Source organism: Pteronotus mesoamericanus, unplaced genomic scaffold (assembly GCF_021234165.1).
Source record: "Pteronotus mesoamericanus isolate MK-2021 breed Mesoamerican mustached bat unplaced genomic scaffold, CSHL_Meso_final contig_94, whole genome shotgun sequence".
Taxonomy (NCBI): Eukaryota; Metazoa; Chordata; class Mammalia; order Chiroptera; family Mormoopidae; genus Pteronotus; species Pteronotus mesoamericanus.
Window position 1 is genome coordinate 52,105,315 of NW_026555285.1, and position 23,121 is coordinate 52,128,435.

The 23,121-nt window shown below is 67.9% G+C and overlaps 2 protein-coding genes across 2 annotated transcripts; one reads left to right on the forward strand and one right to left on the reverse strand.

Annotated features, from left to right (window-relative positions):
* Positions 1-1,773: 1,773 nt before the first annotated feature.
* AMER3 (APC membrane recruitment protein 3) lies at positions 1,774-10,481 on the reverse strand. The gene is made up of 2 exons (XM_054586684.1): positions 10,398-10,481; positions 1,774-5,474 (listed from the first exon to the last, which is right to left on the reverse strand). Exon 2 carries the CDS (start codon positions 5,453-5,455, stop codon positions 3,200-3,202), a length of 2,256 nt encoding a protein of 751 aa, XP_054442659.1. The 5' UTR covers positions 5,456-5,474; positions 10,398-10,481; the 3' UTR covers positions 1,774-3,199.
* A 4,656-nt stretch (positions 10,482-15,137) lies between these two features.
* Positions 15,138-22,878, forward strand: LOC129081187 (inactive serine protease 39-like). Its single transcript, XM_054586711.1, has 6 exons — positions 15,138-15,285; positions 15,942-16,104; positions 17,732-18,006; positions 19,651-19,805; positions 22,049-22,234; positions 22,570-22,878. Exons 1-6 carry the CDS (start codon positions 15,138-15,140, stop codon positions 22,876-22,878), a joined length of 1,236 nt encoding a protein of 411 aa, XP_054442686.1.
* Positions 22,879-23,121: the final 243 nt, after the last annotated feature.

Sequence of the window (23,121 nt, forward strand, 5' to 3'; positions counted from 1 at the left end):
GCCGGGGCGCGGGTCGTTTCTGTCCTCGCCCTGGACACGTGGCTTGGCTCCTGGAGGGGAAGCCTGTAACAGCACAAGCCCCACCCCCCGCCGTTTCCTGTCCAGCCCCCCGATTCTTACTCGGCCTGCACGGATGTTAAAGTGGGGGAGGGAAGGAGAGAAACGTCGGTGTGGGAAACACACGCACCCCGACCCGGGGCCGACCCTTCAGCCCTTCGGGGGTTCGCAGGAAGACATTCCAGGCGGCCGGGCGCGGCCTCTGGCCCCCGCGGCCCCTGCTCCCGGCCGCAGCTGTCGCGCTTCTCCGGGCGCGCCTGTCGCCCCAGGTTCCAGGGAAGCGCGTGCCCCGCAGCCTCAGACGGGCCGAGAAGAGCTGTTGATGTTCCGTTTTGTCCGGACTGTTCTTGTGGTAAGGACGGGAATGACCACATCTGAGGTCTCCCGTGCAACAAAAATAAATGAAAATAAAAATAAATACGAAATAAAAACCCACCTTTCCCCTCCCCCGCACGGAGGTGTGTGATCTGTCAGCCTGGACCCCAGGCCCCGAGAGTCAGAACTCTTCCGCCCGTGGGCCCGACCCGGCCCCACCCGGGTCCGCCCACAGCCCCGCCCCGCCCCGCCCGCGGCCCCGCCCCGCCCCGTCCGAGGCCCCGCCCCCGCCCGCGGCCCCGCCCCCCCCACTGCAGAGCCCAGGGCCCCACTGTTCACCGCCTACCCCGCTTCCCCAGCCGGACACTGGAGGCCTGGCTCCTGCCGGCGCCCCCCTGTCCCCAGCACAGCAGCGAACGCCTGGAAGGCCCAGCGCCCAGCCCCCAGCTGGCCCTGGTGTGACCCCGGGGTGAGTAGCCCAGGCTGCGGGGGGCAGCTGTGTGCCAGGGGTAACTTGTGGGATGGCCTTTACAGGCCACGAAACCTCCTGTGACCCCTAGGGCCATGTGGGAACGAGAGGGTCAGAGGTGACCAGAGTTACGGAAACGCCGGGGCCAGGCCCCTTCCCCTCCTGCCCGAGCAGGTCCTCAAGGCCGCGGAGCCCACCGCTGCCTGGACCCCTCTCGCGGAGGCGGGGAGGACGGGCAGCCTACGAAGTGGGTGTGAAGAGAGACGGACGAGGAGCTCGGCCCAGGGGATGCAGCGGAGGGTCGCAGTTCCGGCCTCATCCTCCCAGCAGGTGCCGGCCGGCTACTGCTAGGACCTCCCCGCCATCGCAGAGAACAAGAGCCTCCGGTGCTGTCTAAGGGGCTCCCGCGCCTGGGACCTCTGGGCCACTTCCCGGTGGACACGGCCGCTGCCGCCTGGTCCCCAGAGCGGGTCACCGCAGAGCAAGGCCCGGGCCACCTCGGCTGCCGCCCGTCCTGGTGCTCTGCCTGGCCCGGCTCTCCCGGCCCTCGCCGGTTGGGGACCCCGCGCCCCGACACGCTCCCAGAGAGTTGCCCCAAGGTGGACCCTGGACCCGCGACTCTGCGGACGCCAAGGCTCGCGGTCAAAAAGGAGTCACAAAACCACGCACCGCCTGTTGCCATTTCATTCTTTCCACCAGTGTTTACTGAACGCCTGCTTTGCTGGGCGCAGTGCAGAGGGACAGGGCCGCGCCTGGGCGAGGCGCGGCCCCTGCCCTCCGGGGTTTGAGCCTGCTCACGGGCAGACAGAGGGGCGCCCACGCCTGTTCTGCGGGAGGAGGGGGCAGGGGAGGCTCTGAGACAGGTGGTCGCAGCAGCCGGCGCTCCCACAGTCAGCTGTGAGGGGCCCGAGGGCCGGGGCCAGGTGGCTTCTGGGCAGGCTGGCCCTGGCTGTCGTCCTCGTGGTCCGGGTCTGGGTGGGCCTGCAGGGAGCCTTGATGGAAGCCTTTGCGGTGACCGGTGCCACCTGCGTCCCGCACACAGCCAGCCCCGCCAAGGACTTTCTACCGAGGGCTGCAGGCGTTTCCTCACCTGAAACAAAGCCTCGGGCGGGCCTTGGGTCTGCGGCGCCCCGCTGTGTCCCGGACCGGACCCACACCCCGGCCTGCGCTGGCCACCCTGGATAGAAACCCGCTCCCGGGCTGCCTGCGGCGGCGACCTACCCTTCACGTCCCACCGCGTGTGTTGGCCAAGGGGGGCTCCGTGCCTCGCATCCCAAACACAGGCCAGGACTGAGGCCTGCCCTCCCAGGGGCCCCGGACCCCCTTCCCTCCCCTGTTCTGAGGGCCCGGTGCCCTGTGTGTGTCGGGGCTTTTGGGGACGGGGGACGAGGGCAATGCCTGTTGTTCCCAAACAGCATTCTGTGTCGTGGCTCCCCTTGGAGCGCCGGCTGGGCGAAGACATTGTTTTCAGGGGTAGCCTTTGACAGACGCTTCGGCAACACCTGCTGGCCAGGACGGGAGGCCGGGCGGCGCAGAGACGGTGGGCCTGGCTCTGTCAAGGCTCTCACTGAGACGGAGCTGGTTCTGCTTCGTGTCCCCATGAAGAAGCCCCTTGAGGCTCCCAGGCCACTGCGGCTGCGGGGTCCGGGCGGAGAGCGGGCCGGCGGGCACTCCCAGGCTCACCCGCGGCCGCCCCTCACCTGGCGTCCACCCTGAGCATCCGCCACCCCGAGCCTCGGACCCCACACTCACCCACTGATGATTCCCGCCCCCCATCCAGCTCCTCGGCAGCTGCCCTCCCCGTTCCCGGCACGCAGAGTTTCCTTCCCGTCAGCTCCAAGCCCAGGCTCCTCTCCGGCCTGCGGTGGCGGCACCGCCAGGCGCAGCTGCTTCTCAGGCAGCCTGGCTCCGGGCTCCTCCATGCCTTGTGGGGACACCAGCGGGCACTTGGGAGGGCCCTTGGCCTTGGGCTGCTGAGCCTGCTCTGCCTGAGCCCAGGGGTTCCGGCGCAGTTTCCTCCGAGACAAAACACCGTGCCCCACTCTCCTGGGCTCTGCCCTGCCACCGTGTCCCCCAACACAGTTGTCACGTTGGGGACAAAAGATGAGATTTTGGTCTTAGGTTCTCCTGATGGTGGCCTTGAAGATGCAGCTCCTGGTGACCACAAGGCCAGCCTGAGAGCCCCTGCCTCGGGCTGGCTGCAGGGACGCCCCAGGGGGACAGGAAGCTGCTGCCGCTTTGCGGGGGGCTCTCTCCTCCTGCTTTGGAGGGGGTCCTGGCCGGCGGCCCCAGGGGCCCAGGCAGGGCGGCGGCTGAGGGCATTCCGAGTCCCCTGGCCCCCGGGGCCGTCCAGGGCAGCTACAGGTGCTGGCCCTGCGCGGAGGCCCGGGACTGGGCAGGCCGCTCTCCCGGCCGCGGCAGGTCCAGGACGAGGCCGGGGCGCTTGGGAGCCTGCGGGCCATGGGGCGGGCTGGCCACGGAGGGGCTGTCGGGCCACTGCGGCTGCACTGCGTGTGTGTCCCCGTCCTGAGGCCGCCCGCACGGTGGTCCACAGCAGCTGCTAGTGTCCGGCCGAGGGGGCTGCGCGGCCCGGGGCTCGCTATCCGGGCGGATCTGCAGGGCCGCGACCTGGGCCGCGCAGCCTGCCAGTGCGGCCTCCACCTGCGGAGGGCCTCCCCCGAGACCAGGCCTCCGCCAGTCTCGGGGACACCCCGCGTTCCCAGGTGGCTCCTGGGAGTGTGGCCAGGCGAGGGGAGTTATGACCTCGTCCTTGCTGGCAGCGTCTGGCGTCACCGAGGCTGCAGGCCCCGCGGGAGAGAACTGGCCTTCAAGGCCGCCTCGGGCCCCTGCTTCCCCAGAGACCCACACACACCTCGCCGGCGGGTCCCTGGGCGGAGAGCCGGCACCCCGCGCGGCCGCTGCTAGCGCCTCGCTCTCTCCAGCGAGGGGGCCCCTGGTACCCGAGCGCCCCCACGGCTCCTGCCCGCCCGGCGCCGAGCCCGCTGCGGCCGCACCTGCACCGGCGTCCGGGGCCCCAGCCGCCCCGCCCTCCCGCCCTGGACTCAGCCCTTTCTTCTCCGAGTCCGCTCCCGGCCTCGCCGCCGGCCGCCGCAGCAGGGGCGCCGCGCAGGTGGGCGGGGCCCGGAGCTCGGGGCCGCGTCGCAGCCAGTTGACCACGCCCATGGTGACTGCGAGCTCCGTGTCGCAGAGCTTCAGCAGGCACTCCTTGCCCCTCCAGGAGCTCTGCGAGAAGCCCTGGCTGAGCAGGTCGGGGCCCGGCCCTGGGGCCAGGTTCTCGTCCGCCCCCACGTGGAAGCTGCACATGGACCGCGGCGCCCCCAGGGCCGGCCCCGACAGGCTCTCCGACACACAGAGGTCCCCATCGTCCAGGCCGGGGCCCGCGGGGCCCTCACTGGGGTCGCAGAAGAGCTCGTAGAGGGCGTCTCCGCTGTAGCTCTCCCGCGGGAAGGCGGCGGCGGGGGTGCCGGGGCTCGGGGCGCCCTGCCTGTCCTCCTCCAGGCTCGGGGAGAAGGCGTCGTAGTAGCCCTCGTCACTCGTGGACAGGGACTCTGGCTGGTCGCTCTTGGGGGTGCCCGTGTCTGTGGAACTGGCTTTGGAGCCGCCCAGGAGGTCCCGGCAGGGCCACAGTGGGAGCTGGGCCAGTCCCGTCCCCGGGGGCCCCTCAGGCCGCGGGCCCAGCAGGGCACGCCGCTGCTGCCTCACGGAGTGATTCACGTTGTCCCAGAACTTGGCCAAGTCGGCCACCTCGTTCGGGGCGGGTGGCGGCAGCTGGTCCTGCGCGGGGCCCCTGGGCGCCTTGCTCTCCGCAGCCTGCGACGCCCGGGCTGCGCCCGGCAGGCCCCCGTCCAGCTCCAGCGGCGGCAGCGAGCTCTCGTCCGCGAAGATCTCCCCACAGCCCGTGAGGGAGTCGAAGCTCTTGAGCGAGGCCACGTCCTCACAGAGGGCCCTGCAGAGGTCATAAGGGGCGTCGGGCAGGACCTCGCCGTCGGACAGGTCCTGGCACAGGCCCTCGCCCCAGGGGAAGGCCTGGCCCCGCCGCCCTCCGGACCCCGAAGGGCTCCCGGGCGAGGGCGGGCTCTTTCCCGGCGAGGCCGGCGTCTCCGTCTTGCTTCTGCGGAGGTGGAACAGGCTCCGGAAGCACTTCTTGGGCCTTTTCAGGGAGACCCTCTTCCTCGGCAGGCTCTTGGCCACGGCCGGCACGAAGGGCGCCTGCGGCACCGAGTGGCGGTAATCGATCATGCGCTGGCTGCCCGAGGGCCCCGGGAAGCTGGCACTGCCCACCAGGTGCCCCGGCGGTGCTGCCCTGCCGGCCCCCGGCCCACTGTCGGGGGTCTTGCTCTTCCGCAGCAGTTTGAAAGGGGCTGCCCCCTCGGGGTCTGGCTGTGCCGCCTTGCTGGAGCCCCTGAGGCACGCGTGGGCGCTGGGACCGGCGTGGGGGCCTCGCCCGCCCGGGGCCTGCTGCTGCGTCCCCAGCGAGACCGAGTCGGGGCCTGCGTCGTGCCGGGCGGGGGCGGGGGCGGCTGGGCCCGCGGGCTGCTCGTGGGAGACGTGCAGGCTGGATTTGATGAAAGTCTTTCCCCTCTTCAGCTCCATGCTGCCTGCACCGCGGCTGCTGCGGGGGAAGCAGAGGCGCTTAGTATCCCTGGGTCCGGCCCGGCTGCTCCCACGCGGGGCTGGGCCCTCCCTGGCAGTGGGGGACAGGGGACCAAGCAGCCCACCCCTGCTGGCTTTCCAGCCTCTACAGGCAGCTGACGCCCAGAGAAGATCAGCCACATGACTAAAGGCAACAGCAGGGCCTGGGTGGGAGCCCAGCGTCCGGTGCCCCTGCACCGGGGGCCTCTAGGCCCACCCAAGCCCCCTCTCAGAGACTGTCTGGCCCGGCCGGACCCCTGTCTTCAGGCCCAGGCGCTGTGCCGGGGGCACCCCATCCTGACCGGGGCATACCATGGCCCCCGTACGTGTGTGGAGCAGAGAACTCGAACGTAAGTTGCCTCCTTCCCCTAAGAGACAAGTTCAAAGGGAAACCCAGCCTGCCTCCTGGCTGCCCCGAAGGACCAGCCGCACCCGCGGGAGCGGGGGCGGGGGCGGGGACGTAGGGCTCGGCCCACACAGACGCCACCAGGCAAGAGGCTGCCAAGCATCCGATGGCGTGTGCAGCGCTGGGCCCCTGAGGTGAGTGAGCGCTGTGGCAGAGGGTCAAGGACAGGCAGCAAGCCCAGGGCCCGGCAGATGGCAGAGACGCAGGACGTCGTGGGCGGGGAGCGCTGCCAGGTGTCACCTTTTGCTCGTGGCCTGACTGAGGATGCGGGTGCTTGGAGAGCCGGGCAGGGAGGGTCCCCGATGCCCAGCCTGGGCTCGGAGTGGGGGGAGGGCGCCCGGGGGCTCCCAGCGTCCATCCCCGGGGGTCCAGGCGGGCAGTGAGAGCCAGTAGAGGGAGCGTGTGTGCCTGGCCGGGGAGGGTGGCCGTGCCCCGAGATCAGGGGAGCTCTGCAGGGTTCCCCAGGTGAGGGGGTGGGAGCCGCACAGAAGGAGGTAGGTGGTCTCAGACCCCTCATCTGCCGTCTGCGTAGAGGACAGAATGAAGTAAGAGAGAGGCTCTGAGCAGAGGACTGGAAAGAGGCAGCAGAATGGGCTGTGTGTATCCACACACGTATGTTTATATATGTATATACACGCATATATGTTTGATGCATGGGTGTACGTGCATGTGTACCCACGCCCGGATGGAGCTGCAGCCCTGGGCACCGGAAGGGGAGTCCAGCTGCCGGGCCTCTCAAAGGAACAGACACCCGACTGGGCTCCTCGGTGGGAAGGAGAGGCCGGCCAGGAGCCACTGCGCGGGGACAAGGGGACAGGGGACAAGGGGAGGCGGCGGAGGGATCGGCGGGACAGGGCGGGGCCTGTGCTTGGAGTGGGTTTGAGGCAGAGAGAAGAGTCCCGTGTTCACGACGCAGCCTTTGGGGTGAGCCGGGAGACCCAGGGGACCCACACCCCTGAAGAAGGCAAAGCCCGAGGACAGCCCCCACCCCCGCGCTGCGTCCTCGCCCGCTCAGGCCATCCGGCCTCCTCCTCTCCCTCCGGGGCGGTGGCGACCTGCGGGCGGGACCCCTGTCAGTCGGGGGGGACCAGAGGAGAGCACCGGAGGCTGGTGTCCGACGCGGCACAGGGAGCCCTGGACGCACGAGGCCCAGGCGGCCTGCTCCCCGCGCACGCGCGCTGCCCAAGCTCCTGCCGGGCCCCAGGCGCTTTGATCTGAGGAGCCAGGTGTGGGCAGAGGGGCGGCCTCATCGCCCGGGGGTGACCCTAAAGCCGGAAGGACGAGCGGGGCGGACCGCGCTTGGGCCCCCCGCCCCGCGCCCATAGCAGGCTGCCCGCCCCCCACCCCCGGCAGCTGGGCACCCGGGACTCTCAACAGCAGCTCACCTCCGGGGGGTGAGGGGGCGCCCCCCAGGCAGGGGACAGGCCTCAGGCCACTTCCTCTTTCCTGCCGGGGGGCTGTGCAGACCCCGGTCCACTCCCCACAATCCTCTGTGGCCTTGACAAGGTCTCTCAGCTCGGGGGGATTTCACTGCACAAAACGTCGTCGTTACTGTCTGGGGTTTGGGGTAGGAGGACCCGGATTTGAGTTTTGATTGCTGCACCTCGCGAGGCAGAGCGCTTGGCCCCCCCTTCATCAGGGGCCCGTTTTATAAAGGGAAGGGAAGGCCCAGGAAAGTCAACGCACTGGCCTGGGCCACACACGTGGTAAGTCCGGGGCCGTGGCAGGAACCCACGTCTGTGAGACTCTGAGCCCTCGCTCTCAACCCTGACAGACATTTTATGAGCCAGTAGTTCAAACTCCCCTTCATGGCAAATCTACCGATCAAATACTAAATGTGTCTTCGTGAGGGATTTTGGAAAGCATAGTGGAAAGGAAGGTTAATAGCACACAGGGAGCTAACACAGATTTAGATGTTGTTATCGAAGGCCACGCCATTTCTGTGGCAATGAACTTTGGAGATTTCCATGACAAGAGCTCTACTGAACTTATTCTCTTCTGTTTTAGAAAAATGTGTTTATGACCATATTCTTGAGCCTAACTTGAACCAGGCACGATAAAGATGATTTGTGTGCAGAATTTTGCAGCCACGAGGACTAAGATGATTCATTTGCTATTGATCTCTACGAATAAACTTACTGGCTTATTAATGATTGGAACAGCTGATTTAAAACCATGAATAGCTGGACATTTCAGTGCCCTCTGAACTTGGAAAAGGATCACTCAAAATAGCTGGCACGGGTACACATGGCTGGATTGTCTCTAGCATGGACAGCGCTGTGTCCTGAGCTAACTAAACTTTGCGAGAGCGGCCAGTCGGCCCTAAGGCCCAGAGCAGTGACCCAGAGGCTTGCACAATCCTGGAGCGATCACGTGAAGCCCAGTGCGCGCTCCGCCCAGTAGGTCTCCCCGTTACATACAATACTCTCTCCAAGCCTGGCTCTTTGGAAACGTCCAGTCTGTGTGGGATGCGGGTGGGAACTCCCTGCGGGCTCAGAGGGTCCGCCCCTCAACAGACACGGGCTGAGCAGTCACCCTCCAGGACAGCTTCGGGGTCCGAGTGGGATTCGCCTGGACAGCCCGGCGCTGGCACAGCCGCTGCACCAGGAGGAGGCCAAACGTGACCAGGGTCTCGGCTGCCACCAGGCACGTTCCGCTTTGAGATCCTGTAGCAACAGCCCCATCAGTGGGGCCCAGCGTGAAACTACGTGGCGCATCCCTCCGCCAAGGACGGAGCCGACCTGCCCTGTCCCCGCGGGCGGCTCCTTGGCCGGAGCCCTCGCTGGCCCTGACGCTTCCCTCCACCACCTGCTCGGGCCTCTGGCTCCTTCGGGAGGCTGAAGACTCGCAAGGGCTCCGGACTCCAGCCATGGCAGACCAGAGCTACTGCTTCTCTAAGCAGAGGGTTCCGTGTTCGAGGCGCCTTAGCCACAGGGTTCCGTTTGCGCGTCCTAAACAAGATGCTGGCTCTGGGATTGTTCATTCTACCGCTGACGCGCGCCCGGTTCCCAGATGGGTCCCCGTGGCACAGAGGGCCCCGCCTGAGCCTCTTTCCTCTCTGCCCTGAGCTTGCATAGCCCATGAGAACAAGCCACTCCGTGTATTTATGTAACCAATTCTGATTCAGGGACGTGGTCCATGGAGACGTAAAAGACATGTGGAGACCGCCAGGCCCCAGAGGCGGGAAGCGCATTCCAGGCACAGGGAGCATCCGCGAGGAGCAAGGGAGGGAGAGCGAGCAGGGGAAGGTCTAACCGCAGCGCAGAGGCCAGGGCAGCGAGCGGCGGGATGGGGCTGGGCGGTGGGCAGGCAGCCGCACGCGGCAGGCAGGGTCCTGGCCTTCATCCTGTGTGCCACGGGGAGCCGGGCACGAAGGGTGAGAGGCAGGAGCCCACGTCCAGGTTTAACGGGTCGCTCCAGCTGTAGCTGAGAAGGGGCAGAGGCAGGAGCCCTAGGCAGGAGCCCGAGGCAGGAGCCCGAGGCAGGAGCCGCAGCCGTGGCCGGTGGGAAAAGAGGCGGCAGGGGAGTCCCACGTGCACAGGCCTTCCTTCCCGGGGCCTGACACGGCGAACGCGCGTGCGCGGATGCACTGCAAGGGGAGCGAGGCGGGTCATTGCGCTGGCTGCTTCTCTGTGGGGCGACGCATTGTCGCCTCCATGGGCTGGGGTTCTCTTTGCCCTGGGGCGGGGCGATTCTGTGCTCTTTTTTTCCTTTTTTAACACGAATGGGACTGGGCATCCCACCGAGCGAAATAAAAGGCTCAAGGTGCAGATATGCTCTGGAAATGGTTTCAAGGTACAAAAACCTGGACTCACAGGCTTGATGTTGGTCACGCTCTGCCTAGCCCCGCCCCCACCACCCAGGACCACCAGGAGCGGTGAAGTCCAAGGGGGTGGGTGGTGGTAAGAAAGCAGGGGTCGCTTAGGGGAGATGCCCCAGGCGCTGCCTGGGCACGGGGTCAGGGTGCGACAGTAGACAGGGGGCCAGAGGGTCCTTCTGCAGGCTGCCCAAAGCCTCGGACGGATGGCGTGAGCGCCACCGCGGGAGGGGACGCCTCCGTGGTTTGGGTGGGTGTGGGGTCGGGAACAAAGCAGGGACGGGACTTGCAGTGGGCATCGCTGGCCACTCAGCCCCCGCGCTGGGGAGACAAAGGGCCTTTGCGGCGCAAGGCTCTGGCCCAGCTCCCCTGCGGGAGCCTTGGGTGGTCCTGGCTGCGCAGGCAGGCGGGAGGGTCGGTCTCCCCTCCCACCCGTTCTCCGCCAGCTCCCGCACCCGCCACCGCGGGCCGCGCGTTCCTTCCCTTCCCAGCCCAGACCTGCGGGGGTCACCGCCCCCCGACTCCAGGCCCCGCCATCCGCGAAGGGCGCCACGCGGCAGAGAGCGTGGACCTTCGTCCCTCCACGCGGCCCTCCCGTGACGCCACAGGATGCACACAAATTCCCGAACCAGCGCCCACCCGTTCCCCCCGCCGACATCCTAGGGGCCCTGGCGACTCACCGCGGGGGCCGGGAGTGTCGCAAGACGCGGCCTCAGCCAGGCCTGGAGCCGCGCCGACGCCGAGCCGCGCGCTCAGCACCACGGCCAGCTCCCGGCGCCGCGCGCCCCCGCCCGCGCGCGGGTGGGGGACCGAGGGCCCGCGTCCGCGCGCCGCCGCCGCCGGGCCGGCTGAGCGGCCGGCCGGGCCGGGCTGGGCTGGGCTCCCGGCGGGAGGGCGGCGGGGCGGGGCGCGCGGTGACGCTCCCGGGGCCGGAACGCAGGAGACCGGGAGCCGCAGCTCGCGTGCGCCGCCGCCGCCGCTGCCTCAGTGGGTCTCGCTTTGTTCGTGTTGCTACGCGTCTCCGTGTCCGCGGGTCTCTGCCTCCTCTCAGGGGTGCGGTGCAGCCTCCCTCAGGCCCCTCCGCCCGTGCCGCCGACAAGGGCAGCCGCGCGGAGGCCTCCCGCCGCCCCGCCCGCGCCCCCGCGCCGCGGTCCGCGCTCCTGGGAGCGCATGGGTGCAGGGGTCCGTGCCCGCGGCCCCGAGCGCCGGGCCGAGTTAACCGCCACCCTCGCAAGGGCGCGGTCACCCGGGGCCTCGCCTCGAGTCCTACCCGGATTCGGAAAGGGCTTGGAAGACGGGGCAGGCCAACCTCGGGATGCAGGGCAGCCTTCCAGAACCTTCTTCCCAGGGTGCCTTTCTTGGACCCGATGATACTGTTAATGGGAACGAGGGAGGCGCTTCCCCTCCAGGTACGCGTTGGCCGGGGTCTGCGGGCGCGGAACCCTGCCGCAGTCTTGGGGGAGGAGCGGAGGACCGAGGGTCCGCGCGCTGGGGGACGGAGGGACCGGGGGCTGCCGTGTGTGGCCGGGGGAGCAAAGCAGGAGCAGGAGGCGGGGGAGCAGCGAGCGCGCAGAGCCGGTGCCAGTGAGGCGCCGACCCCAAAGGGCAGGTGGGGGGGGGGCGCTGATCCTGGAGAAGACGGAGAAGGGAGGGGTCGCGCGGTCGAGGCTGGGGCTGAGAGGGGCCGGACGCAGGCAGGTACTCGCTCAGGCGAATGACAAAGGCCACGCCTTCTCTTGAGCCTAAGGGGCTTCCTGCCTGTGCCCATCTCAAATTTAATTAATAATCAAAACAAAAAATAAAACACCTGGACACATAAGGTGTGCCACCTTGACTGGGACTGGCTTTGCCCTGACCTTTGTACAGAGTCCCCTCCTGGGGACTCGGCTGCAGGCCCCGCCTCCAGCGAGCACCGCCCTCCCTCGTCCAAGCCGCCTGACCTCATTTCTTGCAGCTGCACCGTTTCTGCCCCCTCCTGTTGGCTGCCCCTCTGTCCTGGTTTCGGTGTAGCCGGTAGATCTACGAGCCTCCCAGTCTTGGCGCGGTGGCCTTGGGCCATAGGCGTCCTGCGGGGCTCGGTGGCCAGGCGCTCCAGGAGGGTCCCTGTGGGGGTCACAGCAGCTTTCCTGTTGTACTTGAGTCTGGATTGGTGTTGACCCACACGTGCACGAGGATCGACCGCCAGCACCAGGTCCAAGCTGCGGGCGGGTGCTCACCACCCAAAGCGGAGCTCGCCCCAGCCGGGCCTGCCCCGGCCCGGAGCGCCCTTGTGCAACTAATTGGGTGCTGCGCTGCTGGGCTCTAACTGCCAGGCGTGTTGTTCCTAAACCCTCTTGGGAGGGACTCTGGTGCCGGTCTGTGTCAGGTGCTGCCCGTCACGGGCCCTGGGCTACCTGTGTGGAGACACAAAGGGGCCTGCAGTGCGTGGCTGCCCCTGAGGGCGAGCGTGGGAGCGGCTGGGCGCGCACCAAGGCAGCCGGAGATCTGCCCCCGCCTGCCCCCGCCCGCCAGCCGCCTGTTAGGCCCAGTCGCGGAGGAGCTGGGACGGAGCGCAAGTGTCTTGAGGTGGGTTCCCAGTGGGTCGCCAGGTGGGCAGAGGCTGTGTTCGCCAGACCGACGGGGCTTCACGTTTGTTGCTAGTGCGGGTCTGAGGCCACTCGGCAAAAGTCTCAGGGAACACCAAGGCCAGCTGCCACCTGCCAGGTGTCCGAAGACCTCTGTGGTTTGGCAAGGTCTCGGGGAGCGGTCACAGAGAGGCCAGCAGACATCATCAGGCCGAAAGAGACCACTGTTTGGCTGCGTGAAGCGAGGGCTGTGCAGGGGGACAGCGGCCTCAGCTGGGCTGCGAGGGGAACACGGCCCTGACTGAGAGCCGCACCACCCAGGCCCTCCTCACACGGCCCGAGGTGCCCTCCCTCCTCCGGAGCCCCAGGCAAGCGCTGGCCCTTGACGGCGGCACCCAGATTCCCAGCACAATCCTGCCTCGCCCTGGCAGACAGAGTCCCCGCTAATTTTCACAGCCAGATGTTATGTGGGCGCCTCTCCCAGCCCTGGTGCCCCGGGCTGGGAAGCTCTGTGTGGCGTTAAAACCCAACGCTCCTCATGGGGGGCCCTCGCAGCTGAGATACCTCCCCGGATTCTCGGCTGCCACTGTGGGGCGGGGCCGGCGCTTTTCACGGCTCTGCCCTTCCTACCGGCCTCCACGTGGCTTCTCCTGTGAATCCTCGGTGATAAGACTTCTGTTCCGCGGGTCCACGCTTCACTACTCAGGTTGATTTTTCTACATTTTAGCTGTAATTCCCGTTGGCCCTGGGAGGAGGGAGGTGTCACTTCCACCTACTCTGCCGCCCTCCTGAGCTCCCCCAGGGGGTGGAGAATTTCAGCCCCAGGCCCTGAGACCTAATCAAGTTTGCCCAGAAAGACAGAGACACTTCCTGCCAATTGTGGGGCGAAGGGGTCGTGGCCGCCATTACGAGGGGGATATTCAGACCCAAAGATGAAGCAGGCAACTTCGCGGGACGTAACTGAAGTTATCACCAGGCCACCCAAGGAAAGGCTGGGCCGGAGTGGACATGCGGCCTTGCGATAGATGATTACTTATAATTGATACGCTTACCGGTTGGATATGAGGCTGCGTTGCCATGCCATTCCGGCTGTGGCTAACAGCAATATTTGTGGCTACATTGCAAAGAACGCAGATTGTCCTCAACCGGAAGCCTTCCTAACTAAGGACAGTGAAGGTGGTCAAAGGTCACAGCATGAAACTTGAAGTCTGGGACACAGAGATAGAATTGGTTTTGTTCACATACACAGCTATACACTTATGAACCAGTGACTCCTTTTTTTTAAAAAAAGATTTCATTTATTTATTTTTAGAGAGAGGGGAAGGGAGCGAGAAAGAGGAAGAGAAAGACCCATGTGTGGTTACCTCTCGCACGCCCCCTACTGGGGACCAGCCCCACAACCCAGGCCTGTGCCCTGATTGGGAATCGAACCGGTGACCCTTTGGTTCACAGTCTGGCGCTCAGTCCACTGAGCCACACCAGCCAGGGCCCCTCCCCCCTTTTTTGTTAGTATTATTAGTTTTAATCCTCATCCTAGGATATGTTTATTGCTTTTAGCGAGAGAGGAAGAGGAAGAGAGACATCGATGTGAGAGAGAAACATTGATTGGTTGCCTCTCCTGCGCACCCCGACTGGGGACTGAACCTGAACCCAGGCCTGTGCCCCGCCCGGAATCAAACGCACAGCCTCCTGGTGTACGAGACAATGGTCCAACCACCTGAGCCACCCCGCCCACACACACTTTTTTAAGCAGAAATGTGTGTGGCTATTACCCCGGTCTGGCCCACCACTGTGTGCTGGGAATGGGGTGGGGTGCGCATTTCTGCAGTTTCAGGGGTCCGCAGATGGAGCTTCAGAACTATGTTTAAAGGGTCGCAGGTAGAAACATCACCCTCACTCTCCTCACCCGAGGCTGAGGCCTTGGGCTGCAGGCGACACTTTAGCCGGTGGCTCACAAAGCAGCTCGCGCAGGCAGAGCGCAGGAAGCGATGGAAGGCGGAGGCGGGGCACTCCAGCTCGGCCGGTGGTGGGTTCATCCGCCAGGCGCCTCCTTGGCAACCAGAAGGCGCGCGCCTGCCGGAACCTCTGCGGAGGCCTCACCCGAGCTCGAGCTCGGCGCTCACAGTCCGGGTGGTCCCAACGGCGCCTGTCTCGCACATGCGCATCCCTGGAGCAGCTGCCACTTGGGGGGAGCTGGGCAGAGCCACGAGGACGTGGCGGGGGGGGGGGGAGGCTGAGGACCCGCCCATGCAGGGGTCCAGCTTCGCGGCCATCGGGAAGTCACGTCCTACCGATGACCCCCACCAGCAGGTGGGAATTCGGATTTTGTCTTGATGTTGCCATGGGGGTGGGGGAATCGAGAACCGTGGGGCGCAGTGAAGGATCTTGCTTTGGGGAGGACAGCGGTTCTCCGAGGGCCGAGGGCCGACGCTTTCCCTGACCAGGCGCTTGTACATGGCCCTCGGCCCAGGCCCAGCTCCGCGGCCTCGGAGGCCGCACCGCTTCTCGCTCCCCTGCGGGCCGCTGCGCCGGCAGCTGAAGACGGTGGTGCTCCCTCATGGGCCCAGGAGCAGGAGGGGCGCGGAGGGCAGCCTCCGGCCTGGAAATCAAGCTGGCAGTGCACGGTGACACTATGTAAGCAACTGGCCTCTGACCCCCCCGAGTCTCATCCTGGGCGCAGGGCATTGTTCCTCCTGGAAGAGGAACCCTGCGGGCCTCCTGCTTCCCTATTAGCCCGGGGGCTCCCAAGGGGGGCGCCCTGTTGGACCTGCCCGGCCCCCGCTTCTGCAGCTGCCCGCGCGCAGGGCCGCCCCGCATCCGGGCGGCGGTTTCCCAGCTGCCCCGCGTCGGGCGGCGATGGCGAGTGCATGGGCGCGGGGCGCAGGCCCAGGCCGGCGGACGGCCCTCTCCCTGGCCGTGGCGCTGCTCTGGCTGTGGCCGCCGCTGCGCGCCCAGCGCCGCGGGGCCACGGCAACGCCCACGACCACCGTGAACACTTCAGCCGGTGAGCGGGCAAACAGCGCGTCCCGTCCTCGCCCCGCCCTCGGCCACGGCCAGGGGCACCCCGACCAGCTGGGGTGAGCTCTGGGGTCCAGGGCTTGGGCGGGGAGACCCAGGTGCCCCCGCTCCCGGGTGCCTTCCCACCGATGTCAGCCTCCCTGGGTCCTGCCCCCCACCCTCCTCATTTCAAGAATGGCAGGCGCTACTTTGGGAGCCCGACTGTCCAGCAAAGTGCGCTGCGTGGGGCCTCGGCTCCCTAGAATGTGGGGCTGAGGCACGACCGCTCTCCCTGAGCACACAGCACCCCCCCACCCCCCCGGAGCCCCCCAGAGCCCCCCGGAGCCGGGACCTCAAACCTGTTCAGAGGAGCAGGTCCCAGGAAGGGCCAGGACCGCGCTGGGCCCTGGTTTGGCCCCCTCGCTCCCTGCCCCCCCCGCCCCTCCCCCCCCACCGCTGCTGCCGGACCCACAGGCTGCGACCTCCCCGCTGCCACCTCCCGTGACGCCGGGCGGTCCCTTGTCGCAGGGGCCATGTCGCTTGCCCCGGGCCCTGGGTTCCCAGCCGTGAAGGGCGAGAAGGGGACACGGCGGCCCAGGCCCCCGCGACGCTGGCCCGCGGAGGGCGCCCTAACCCGGAGCCGTGGCTGGGCTGTCTCTGCAGGGTGCGGGAGGCCTGTGGGGTCCGGGAAGATCCTCGGTGGCAGCGACGCGCCGGACCAGCGGTGGCCGTGGCAGGCCAGCCTCCTCTACCACGGAGCGCACCTCTGCGGGGCGGCCCTGGTCGACGCCCTCTGGGTGGTCTCCGCTGCCCACTGCTTCCAGAAGTGAGCCTCGGCCGGGGGCACGGGGCGGCGGCACCAAGCGGCCAGACAGTGGGGCGGGGGGTGCTGGGGGCCACGGGCTTCCCCGCCCCGCAGGCTTCGTTCTGGGACAGCCGGCCGCCCCCGGGCAGCCCCGGCCGGGGTAGCAGCCCCACTACCGGCAGTCCCGTCGTGGCTCAGCGCCCGGCTCCAGTCTGGGTCGCCGGACACTCTGGGGAGTCCCTCCAGGCCCCGCCTCACACGGCAGCGCGGCCAGCGCGGCTCCATGCTCGTTGCTTTTAGGTAGCTCCACGGAAACCGGCTCTAAATATGACGATCAGTAAACTGGGGGGGTGCGGGGGGAAGACTTCAGTTCCAACGTCATTGCCTCCAGTTCTCTGCTTATCGTCCCTAAACGTCAGGCATCTAAGCCCTGCTCCCACCCCAGGTGGACTCTGGCTTCTGCACCTTGCAGAGCTTGAGGTAGCCCCGCAGGACCCCAGGAGGCCTCGGTTTCCCCTGGTGCACACGGTGCCCCTCGCCACACGCCCGGCTCAGGCTTCCGGCTCTCTGCCAGAGGGACGGTCTGGGGCCCCCACTCCCCAAGGCTGGGGGCGGGGAGCATTGGCCAGGGCCCCATGCCGCCGGGATGCCCAAAGGCCGTCTGAGCACGCGTGTGGAGGAGGCTTCTCTGGGTCCTGCGCACCTGCCCGCGCGGCAGCTCCCTCTCGCGAGGCTGCTGGGCTTCTGCAGAGCCAGCCTGCGCCCAGCTCTCCTTTCCCTTCCGGCGCGCTGAGTAAGGAACACGAGTAAAGCCAATAGCCCCTGTGCCGGGCGGCGGGCGCCAGACGGCAGGAGGGCGGCCTTCCTCTGTGCGGGGGGAGTGGCGAGGACAGCGCGCTCCGCAGCGAGCAGGCAGAGCGGCCGGCATCAGCCGGCTCCGAGACTCCACTTGGGTTCTCTTCGTTTATTCCACACCCCCGGCTGCCAGGCCCCACGTGAAGCCCACCGGGGGGGAGGGTGGAGATGCAAGACCCACCTTGAAACTTCTCATCTGACGAGGAAAGTGACGCCAGTGGCCCAGGACGGGGGGGGGGGGGCGGGGGCGAGGGGTGCGCCCTGAGCAGGTGCAGGAGGAGCTGCGGGTCCGCCCGCTGCAGGGCCTCAGGGAGGAAGGACTCAGGCGGGGCGGTCTGGGCGGGGGCGGCCCCGCGGGACATGTGAGCTGGGAAGCCGCCCACGAGGAGCCCTTGCTGCCCCCTCACGCTCCACCGAGACCTGCTGAGCACCTGTCCCCAGGCGAGGACCAGCCTTTCCAGGGGCTGGCGGGCGTGGACTGGGAAGGGCGGGGGAGGGGGCCTTGGCAGTCACTCCAGACTGGACCTTCCCAGGGTCCCGGCCCAGCCGGGACTGGGCCAAGCCTCCCGCCCTCTAAAATGAAGGGGTGGTTCTCTGCCCCTTTGCTTCCGGGTGTGCGGGGTGGGGACGGGGGACCCAGGGGGAACTTTCAAAGACACGTGTGCCGAGGCTTCGGACAGCGCCAGACGCCCTGGAGGGGACACCTGGGAGGAGGCAGACAGGAGCCCCCGGGATAGACAGTGGGGCGGCTGCTGAGGGGCAGCCGGGCGACCACGTGGCCTCTCCGCAACAGGTCCCACCACCCGGGCGACTACCGGGTCCTGCTGGGGTACCACAAGCTGCACGAAGCCACCCCGCACACCCTGCAGATGGCTGTGAACCGAGTCATCGTCCACAGGGACTTTAACAAGAACCACTACATGGCGAACGATGTGGCGCTGCTGCAGCTGCGGCAGCCGGTGACCTTCACGGCCCACGTCCTGCCCGCCTGCCTCCCCGGGCCGCGCGTGACGCTGCCCCCGCGAACTGCCTGCTGGATCACCGGCTGGGGGATGGTCACCGAGGACAGTGAGCAGGGCCGCCCCGCGGGACGGGGGGAGGGAGGCGGGGGGCGGGAGCTGTGGCGGAGCAGGGCCCTCCGGCTCTGAGGGCGTGTCCTCCTAAAATTTTGAGTTCCCTTTGGTTCGCGGCTCAAACACTCTGAGCGTCTCCAACTCTCCGAGTCAGGACCGTGGGCCATGTGACGCCACGCCAGTCGGGGCTCCACGCGGAGCCCACGCAGGTGCTCCTGGGGCCAGGCCCTTCAGAGCCCCCTTCGCCAGACACCCCGAGCTCCCACAGCCACCGCGGGGTCGGAGCTGCCCTCTGGCCTGGGGGCCGAAGTGGGGCGTCCATGGCTTCGGCACAGCCCCCTCTGTGACCTGCGCTTCCCTGGGCCCTAATCAATAACGGCAGCCCCTTCTGGCAGCTCGCTGAGCTTGTGCGTGTTTAGATGGAGCAGGGAGACACACGGGGCAAAGGTTTTGAGGCGTTTGCTCTGTGAAAACATACCATCGGGGGAAAACGCGGAGTGTAAATTCAGCAGGATGTGCGGGGCCGGGGCCGGGACCGGGCACTGGCGGCCGGGCGCCCTTTGCCGGGCAGCCCGGTGCCCACTTCCCCGCCCCGTCCTCCAGGTGCCCGGCCCCCCACCGCCAGCCAGGAGAACAGCGTGCCACCACTTCCAAAGACACCCCCCTGGGGGGGCTCCTTGAGAACCACCCCCTGGGCAGTGTGGCTCCGCCGGCCGGGGGGAGCATCCGCCCACGATCGAAGGGTTTCAGGTTCCACACCCAGGTGGGGCACAGACGGGTAAAGCAGCCGCCTCCCTTCCTCTCTCTAAAGGCGACGGACGCTTGTCCACGGGTGAGGACTGAACAAAAGAGCCACTGGGAGAGCCAAGAAGACTCTCCGGGAAGGGCCGGGGGCCGGGGCAGGGGCAGGAAGGGAGGGGAGGGGAGGGGCTGGAGCAGCCGCCCCAGGGAGACGCAGCCTGCGGAGGGGTCCTCCCCGGCCGCCCCACCTGGGCCTGGGTCTCCCTTGACGATGGGGACGGCGATGGTGACACCGGTGACGGCGTGTCAGAGCCACACCCGGCTCGCGGGCCGGACCCTGTGCTGCCACCCAGGGGCTGGGCCAGACTGCGGGGATCCACGTGGAGCCCATCTGCGCACCAGACGCCCCCGGGGGCCGGCCTCGCCTTTGCCAAAGCGCCCAGCGCCGCCTGCTCCTGTCAGGCGGTCCCTGCCGCACCCAGACCGAGCAGGCGGCGCCCGCCCCACACCCCGGTTCTGTGCCTCCGGAGCGGCCTAGTGAACTGTTCCCGAACGTGGGCAGCTTCCCGGGCGCTTGGGGTGCAGTGCAGACTCCACGCGCGGGAGGGGGCCCTGCTTGCTCGGGGTCCCGCAGGACGTTGGCCCCGTGGACACGCCGGACTCCCGCCCTGCCGCCCTCGCCGCGGCGCTGGCCTCCCTCCCGGTTCCGCCCACGGTGCGCTGCTCGCCGCGGCCCCTTGTCTGCCGCGAACAGCTTTCCCCTCATCCTCACACAAGCCCTGCGAGGCTGCCCAATCCTCTCGGCCAGAATCGGCGGCCCCTCCTCAGCCGGCAGGTCAGGGAGGGCGCTGGCGGCTCTCCAGCCTCCGCCCCGGCCTGACCCACCCCCACCCCGCAGCCCTCCTGCCTCGCCCTTTCCAGCTGCAGGAGGCGCAGGTCAGCGTGCTGGAGAGACGGATCTGCCAGATGTTGTACCCCAGCAACAGCCAGTACGGCGTCCACGATGACGCGCTGTGTGCGGGGACCATGACGGACAACAAGTCCATCTGCCGAGTAAGTGAGGGCTCCGGGCTCCGGGCTCCGGGCTCCGGGCGGGGCTGCCGCTCCCTCCTCTCCTGCGGCCTCTGTCCCTCCATCCCCTGTCTTCCCGAGACTCTTCCTCTGCGCCTGACCTCTCATTTCTAAGTCCCCCCCCCACCCCGGCCAGAAGTGTCAGAACCAAAGGGCAGACGCCACCATATTTTTTCAGAAAGCTTGGTTGAGCTCTGGCTGGTGGGGCCCAGGGGACTGAGCGCCGGCCTGCGAACCAAAGGGTCACCGGTTCGACTCCCAGTCAGGGCACCTGCCTCGGTGGCAGGCCAGGTCCCCAGCAGGGGGCGCGGGACAGGCAGCCATACAGCGCTGTTTCTCTCCCTCTCTTTGTCCTTCCCGTCCCCTCTCTCTAAAAATAAATAAATAAATACTATCAAAAAAAAAAAAAAAAAAGCTTTGTCGAAGTGCAGCGTCCCTAGGGGAGGGCGCCATTTACAGGCGCACGACGTGATGCACTTGAGAAATTGAGACACTCACGGAGCCAGCCCCCAGGGGCCCCCTGGCACCCCCACACTGCACCGCCTCCCCCCAGACGGCCTGGCCCGGCCTCTCGCGCCCCCTGAGCGGGAGCCGCGGCTCCTCCGCGCGGAACCCTAAGGGACGCCCGCGCCCCCGGCCTCCTTCAGGCTCCGTCGCGCTTCTGGCACGGAGCCCCCTGCTGCGTGGCTTTGTTGTCCATCCTGCCGCTGAAGAGGACGCACTGGCTGCCGTTGTATTTTCCACGCGGGTGTTGGTGGCCTTTAGGCAGTTTCCCCTGGGGACCCTCACAAACGGCATTTCTGTGACCGCCCGCCCCGTGCATGACCTTGGCTGCACGAACCCGGGACGGGGAGTCCCGTGCCCAATGACACAGACACAGAGACCCAGGCAGCAGGCTGGCCCGGCCGCGGGCACCGAGCGGACGCCCCCGGGGCGGGCAGAGCTGAGGCTGCAAGGCTGCTCCGCGGCCACAGTTCTCGCTGCAAACCCTGCAGCGGTTTTCGTTTGCGTCCCTCGGGGAGCCAGGGCCGCCAGGCGCCTTTGTTTCCTGTGCGTTGCCTTTTTATGTGGAGGGTGCACGCGAGCGTTTTGCCTTGGTTTCTGGGGAGCTGTCTGTCGTTCCCCCACGTCGCGAGGAGTGTGTGCGGGGTCTATATGCTGCATGAGGTCTCCTCTATCCTGTGCGATCCCTCCTGGCTCGGGGCAGAGGAGCCGAGGCCCAGAGGGGGAAGGAGCCAGCCCAGGTGAGGCCGCGAGGCCGTGGTCAAACTCAGGAAGCCAGGCCCCCTCCGTGGGGGCTGTGGCCGCCGCCCGCTTCCTCCCACAGCCTCCTCTTGCCTCCTGCGCGTTCTTTTTCACTCTTTCTCCCTTTCCCTGGTCACCTCCCGGCAGCTCAGAGACCCGCCGCCAGGACTCCCATCCCCTTCTCCCCTCCCCAAACCCCTGCCCAAGCAGGGCCCACCCGGGGCTGTGCGCCCCAGCCCCTCCCGCGCCCACACTTCCCTCTCTGGCCTCAGTCTGGCCCGCGAGGCTCCTGGGCCTCTGTGCACGGGGCTCCGGTCCGACCCCAGCCCTCCTCCCCTGCCCTGAGCGCTCAGCACCGCCCAGGGCTGCCCGCACGTAACTGGGGTCCACTCTCCTCCTCCGCTGACCCCCGCACACCAAGGACCCAGCCCTCGCTTGGCACTTGCTGGTTTGCTTGTCTTGCGCGGTTTTTCCCTTCGATGGAGAGAAGGCTTGGGTTTCGCCCTCTGGGCCTCGCCGCTCCTCGCCCCCGTCAGCCTCTCCGCTGCGACCCGTCTCCGGGCGCGGCTCCCAGCCCGGAGCCCTCCTGCTACCCTTTATTGTTTCCTTATTTTTCAGCCCTCACCCACGGAGGGTGCGCTGGCTGGTTTTAGGGGGCGAGGGAGGGAGAGAAGCGTGGGCCGGTGGCCTCCTGCATGAGCCCCAACCTGGGCCGGAGCCGCACCTCAGGTGCGCGCCCCCGACTGGGAATCAAACCCGCAACCGTTCACTCTGCGGGGCGACGCCCCAGCCCACGGAGCCACCCAGCCAGGGCCGCCCTACCTTTCTTCTAGAGCCGTATCAAGTCACATCACTTCCCTGCTGAGCGTCACTTTGTGTTCCCTCCACACGCGCACACACGCACCCCTGGGCAGGCCCGGCCCTCGCACCGCTCGGCCCCCCAAGCCAAGCGCGCCCGCCCCCTCGGCCTGTTCTCGCAGGGCCCGGCCTCGCCGACCTTCGGGCTGGACCCAGAGAAGCTCCCTGGGGGCCAGGAGAGCGGCCGGCCCGCCGCCCCCACCCCCGGGCGCTTCTGCTCCCCGCTGGCACCTGCAGAAGTGGGGGGCTGCCCGCCACCCCTCTGTGTCCTGCACACAGGGCGCTCGGCCTCGGTTATGAAACAGGAGGTTTGGGGGTGCTGCGTGGCTTTGCTCCCCACATGTTCGCCTTGGAGATGGCAGCCCCGGTCTGCGGCCGCCAGCCGGCAGGGATTCTCGGGGTGCCCTCCGAAACCTCGCGAACGGGCTCCAGGGCCCTCCCTGGACTTTTGGCCCCAAGAGGTCGGCGGTGGGGCCCGGCGTCCGCACTTTGCAAATTGCCCAGGTGACTCTGACTGGAACAACTTGCTCGTGACTCTGCCCAGGCTCGCCGCCGCCTGAGCCCCGCTCTGGGGGGGACGGGGGCGGCCTCTTGGCGCCGCCTGCGTCCCGCGGCCCACGAACCCGCCCCTCTTTTCGCTCAGGGAGACTCCGGGGGTCCCCTGAGCTGCCAGCTGAACGACACCTGGTTCGTGCTGGGGCTGGCCAGCTGGAGCCTGCCCTGCCGCACACCCGTGAGCCCCAGCGTCTTCACCAGCCTCTCCCACTTCTCCGGCTGGATCCGCCAGCAGCAGAGCGCCGCGCCGCCCCCCGCCCGGCCTCCGCACCAGCCGGCCGTCGGGCCCAGCAACCCCGCCCCGGGCACCGGCCACCGGCCCCGCAGCCGCGCGGCCCTGCTGCTGTCGCAGGCCTTCCCGCTGCTGATGCTGCTGCCGCCCCCCGGGGCTCCGTGAGGGACCCCCGGGGCCCTCCGCCCGCCCTGTGGGCCCCGCCTTCCCGAAACGTGGCGTCTCTGGGCCCCCCGGTCCATCGGAGGCCTGTCTGGGGCCAACAACAAAGTAAAAATAATTCAACAAGCTTCCTGCTCCTGTTTCTGACCAGCCGCGCCCACCCCCACCCGCTGGGCTGCAAGCTCCTCCCTGCAGGGCGGTCGCCCTCCGCCCGGGGCTAAAGAGGAGGAGCAGGATGAGGACTGC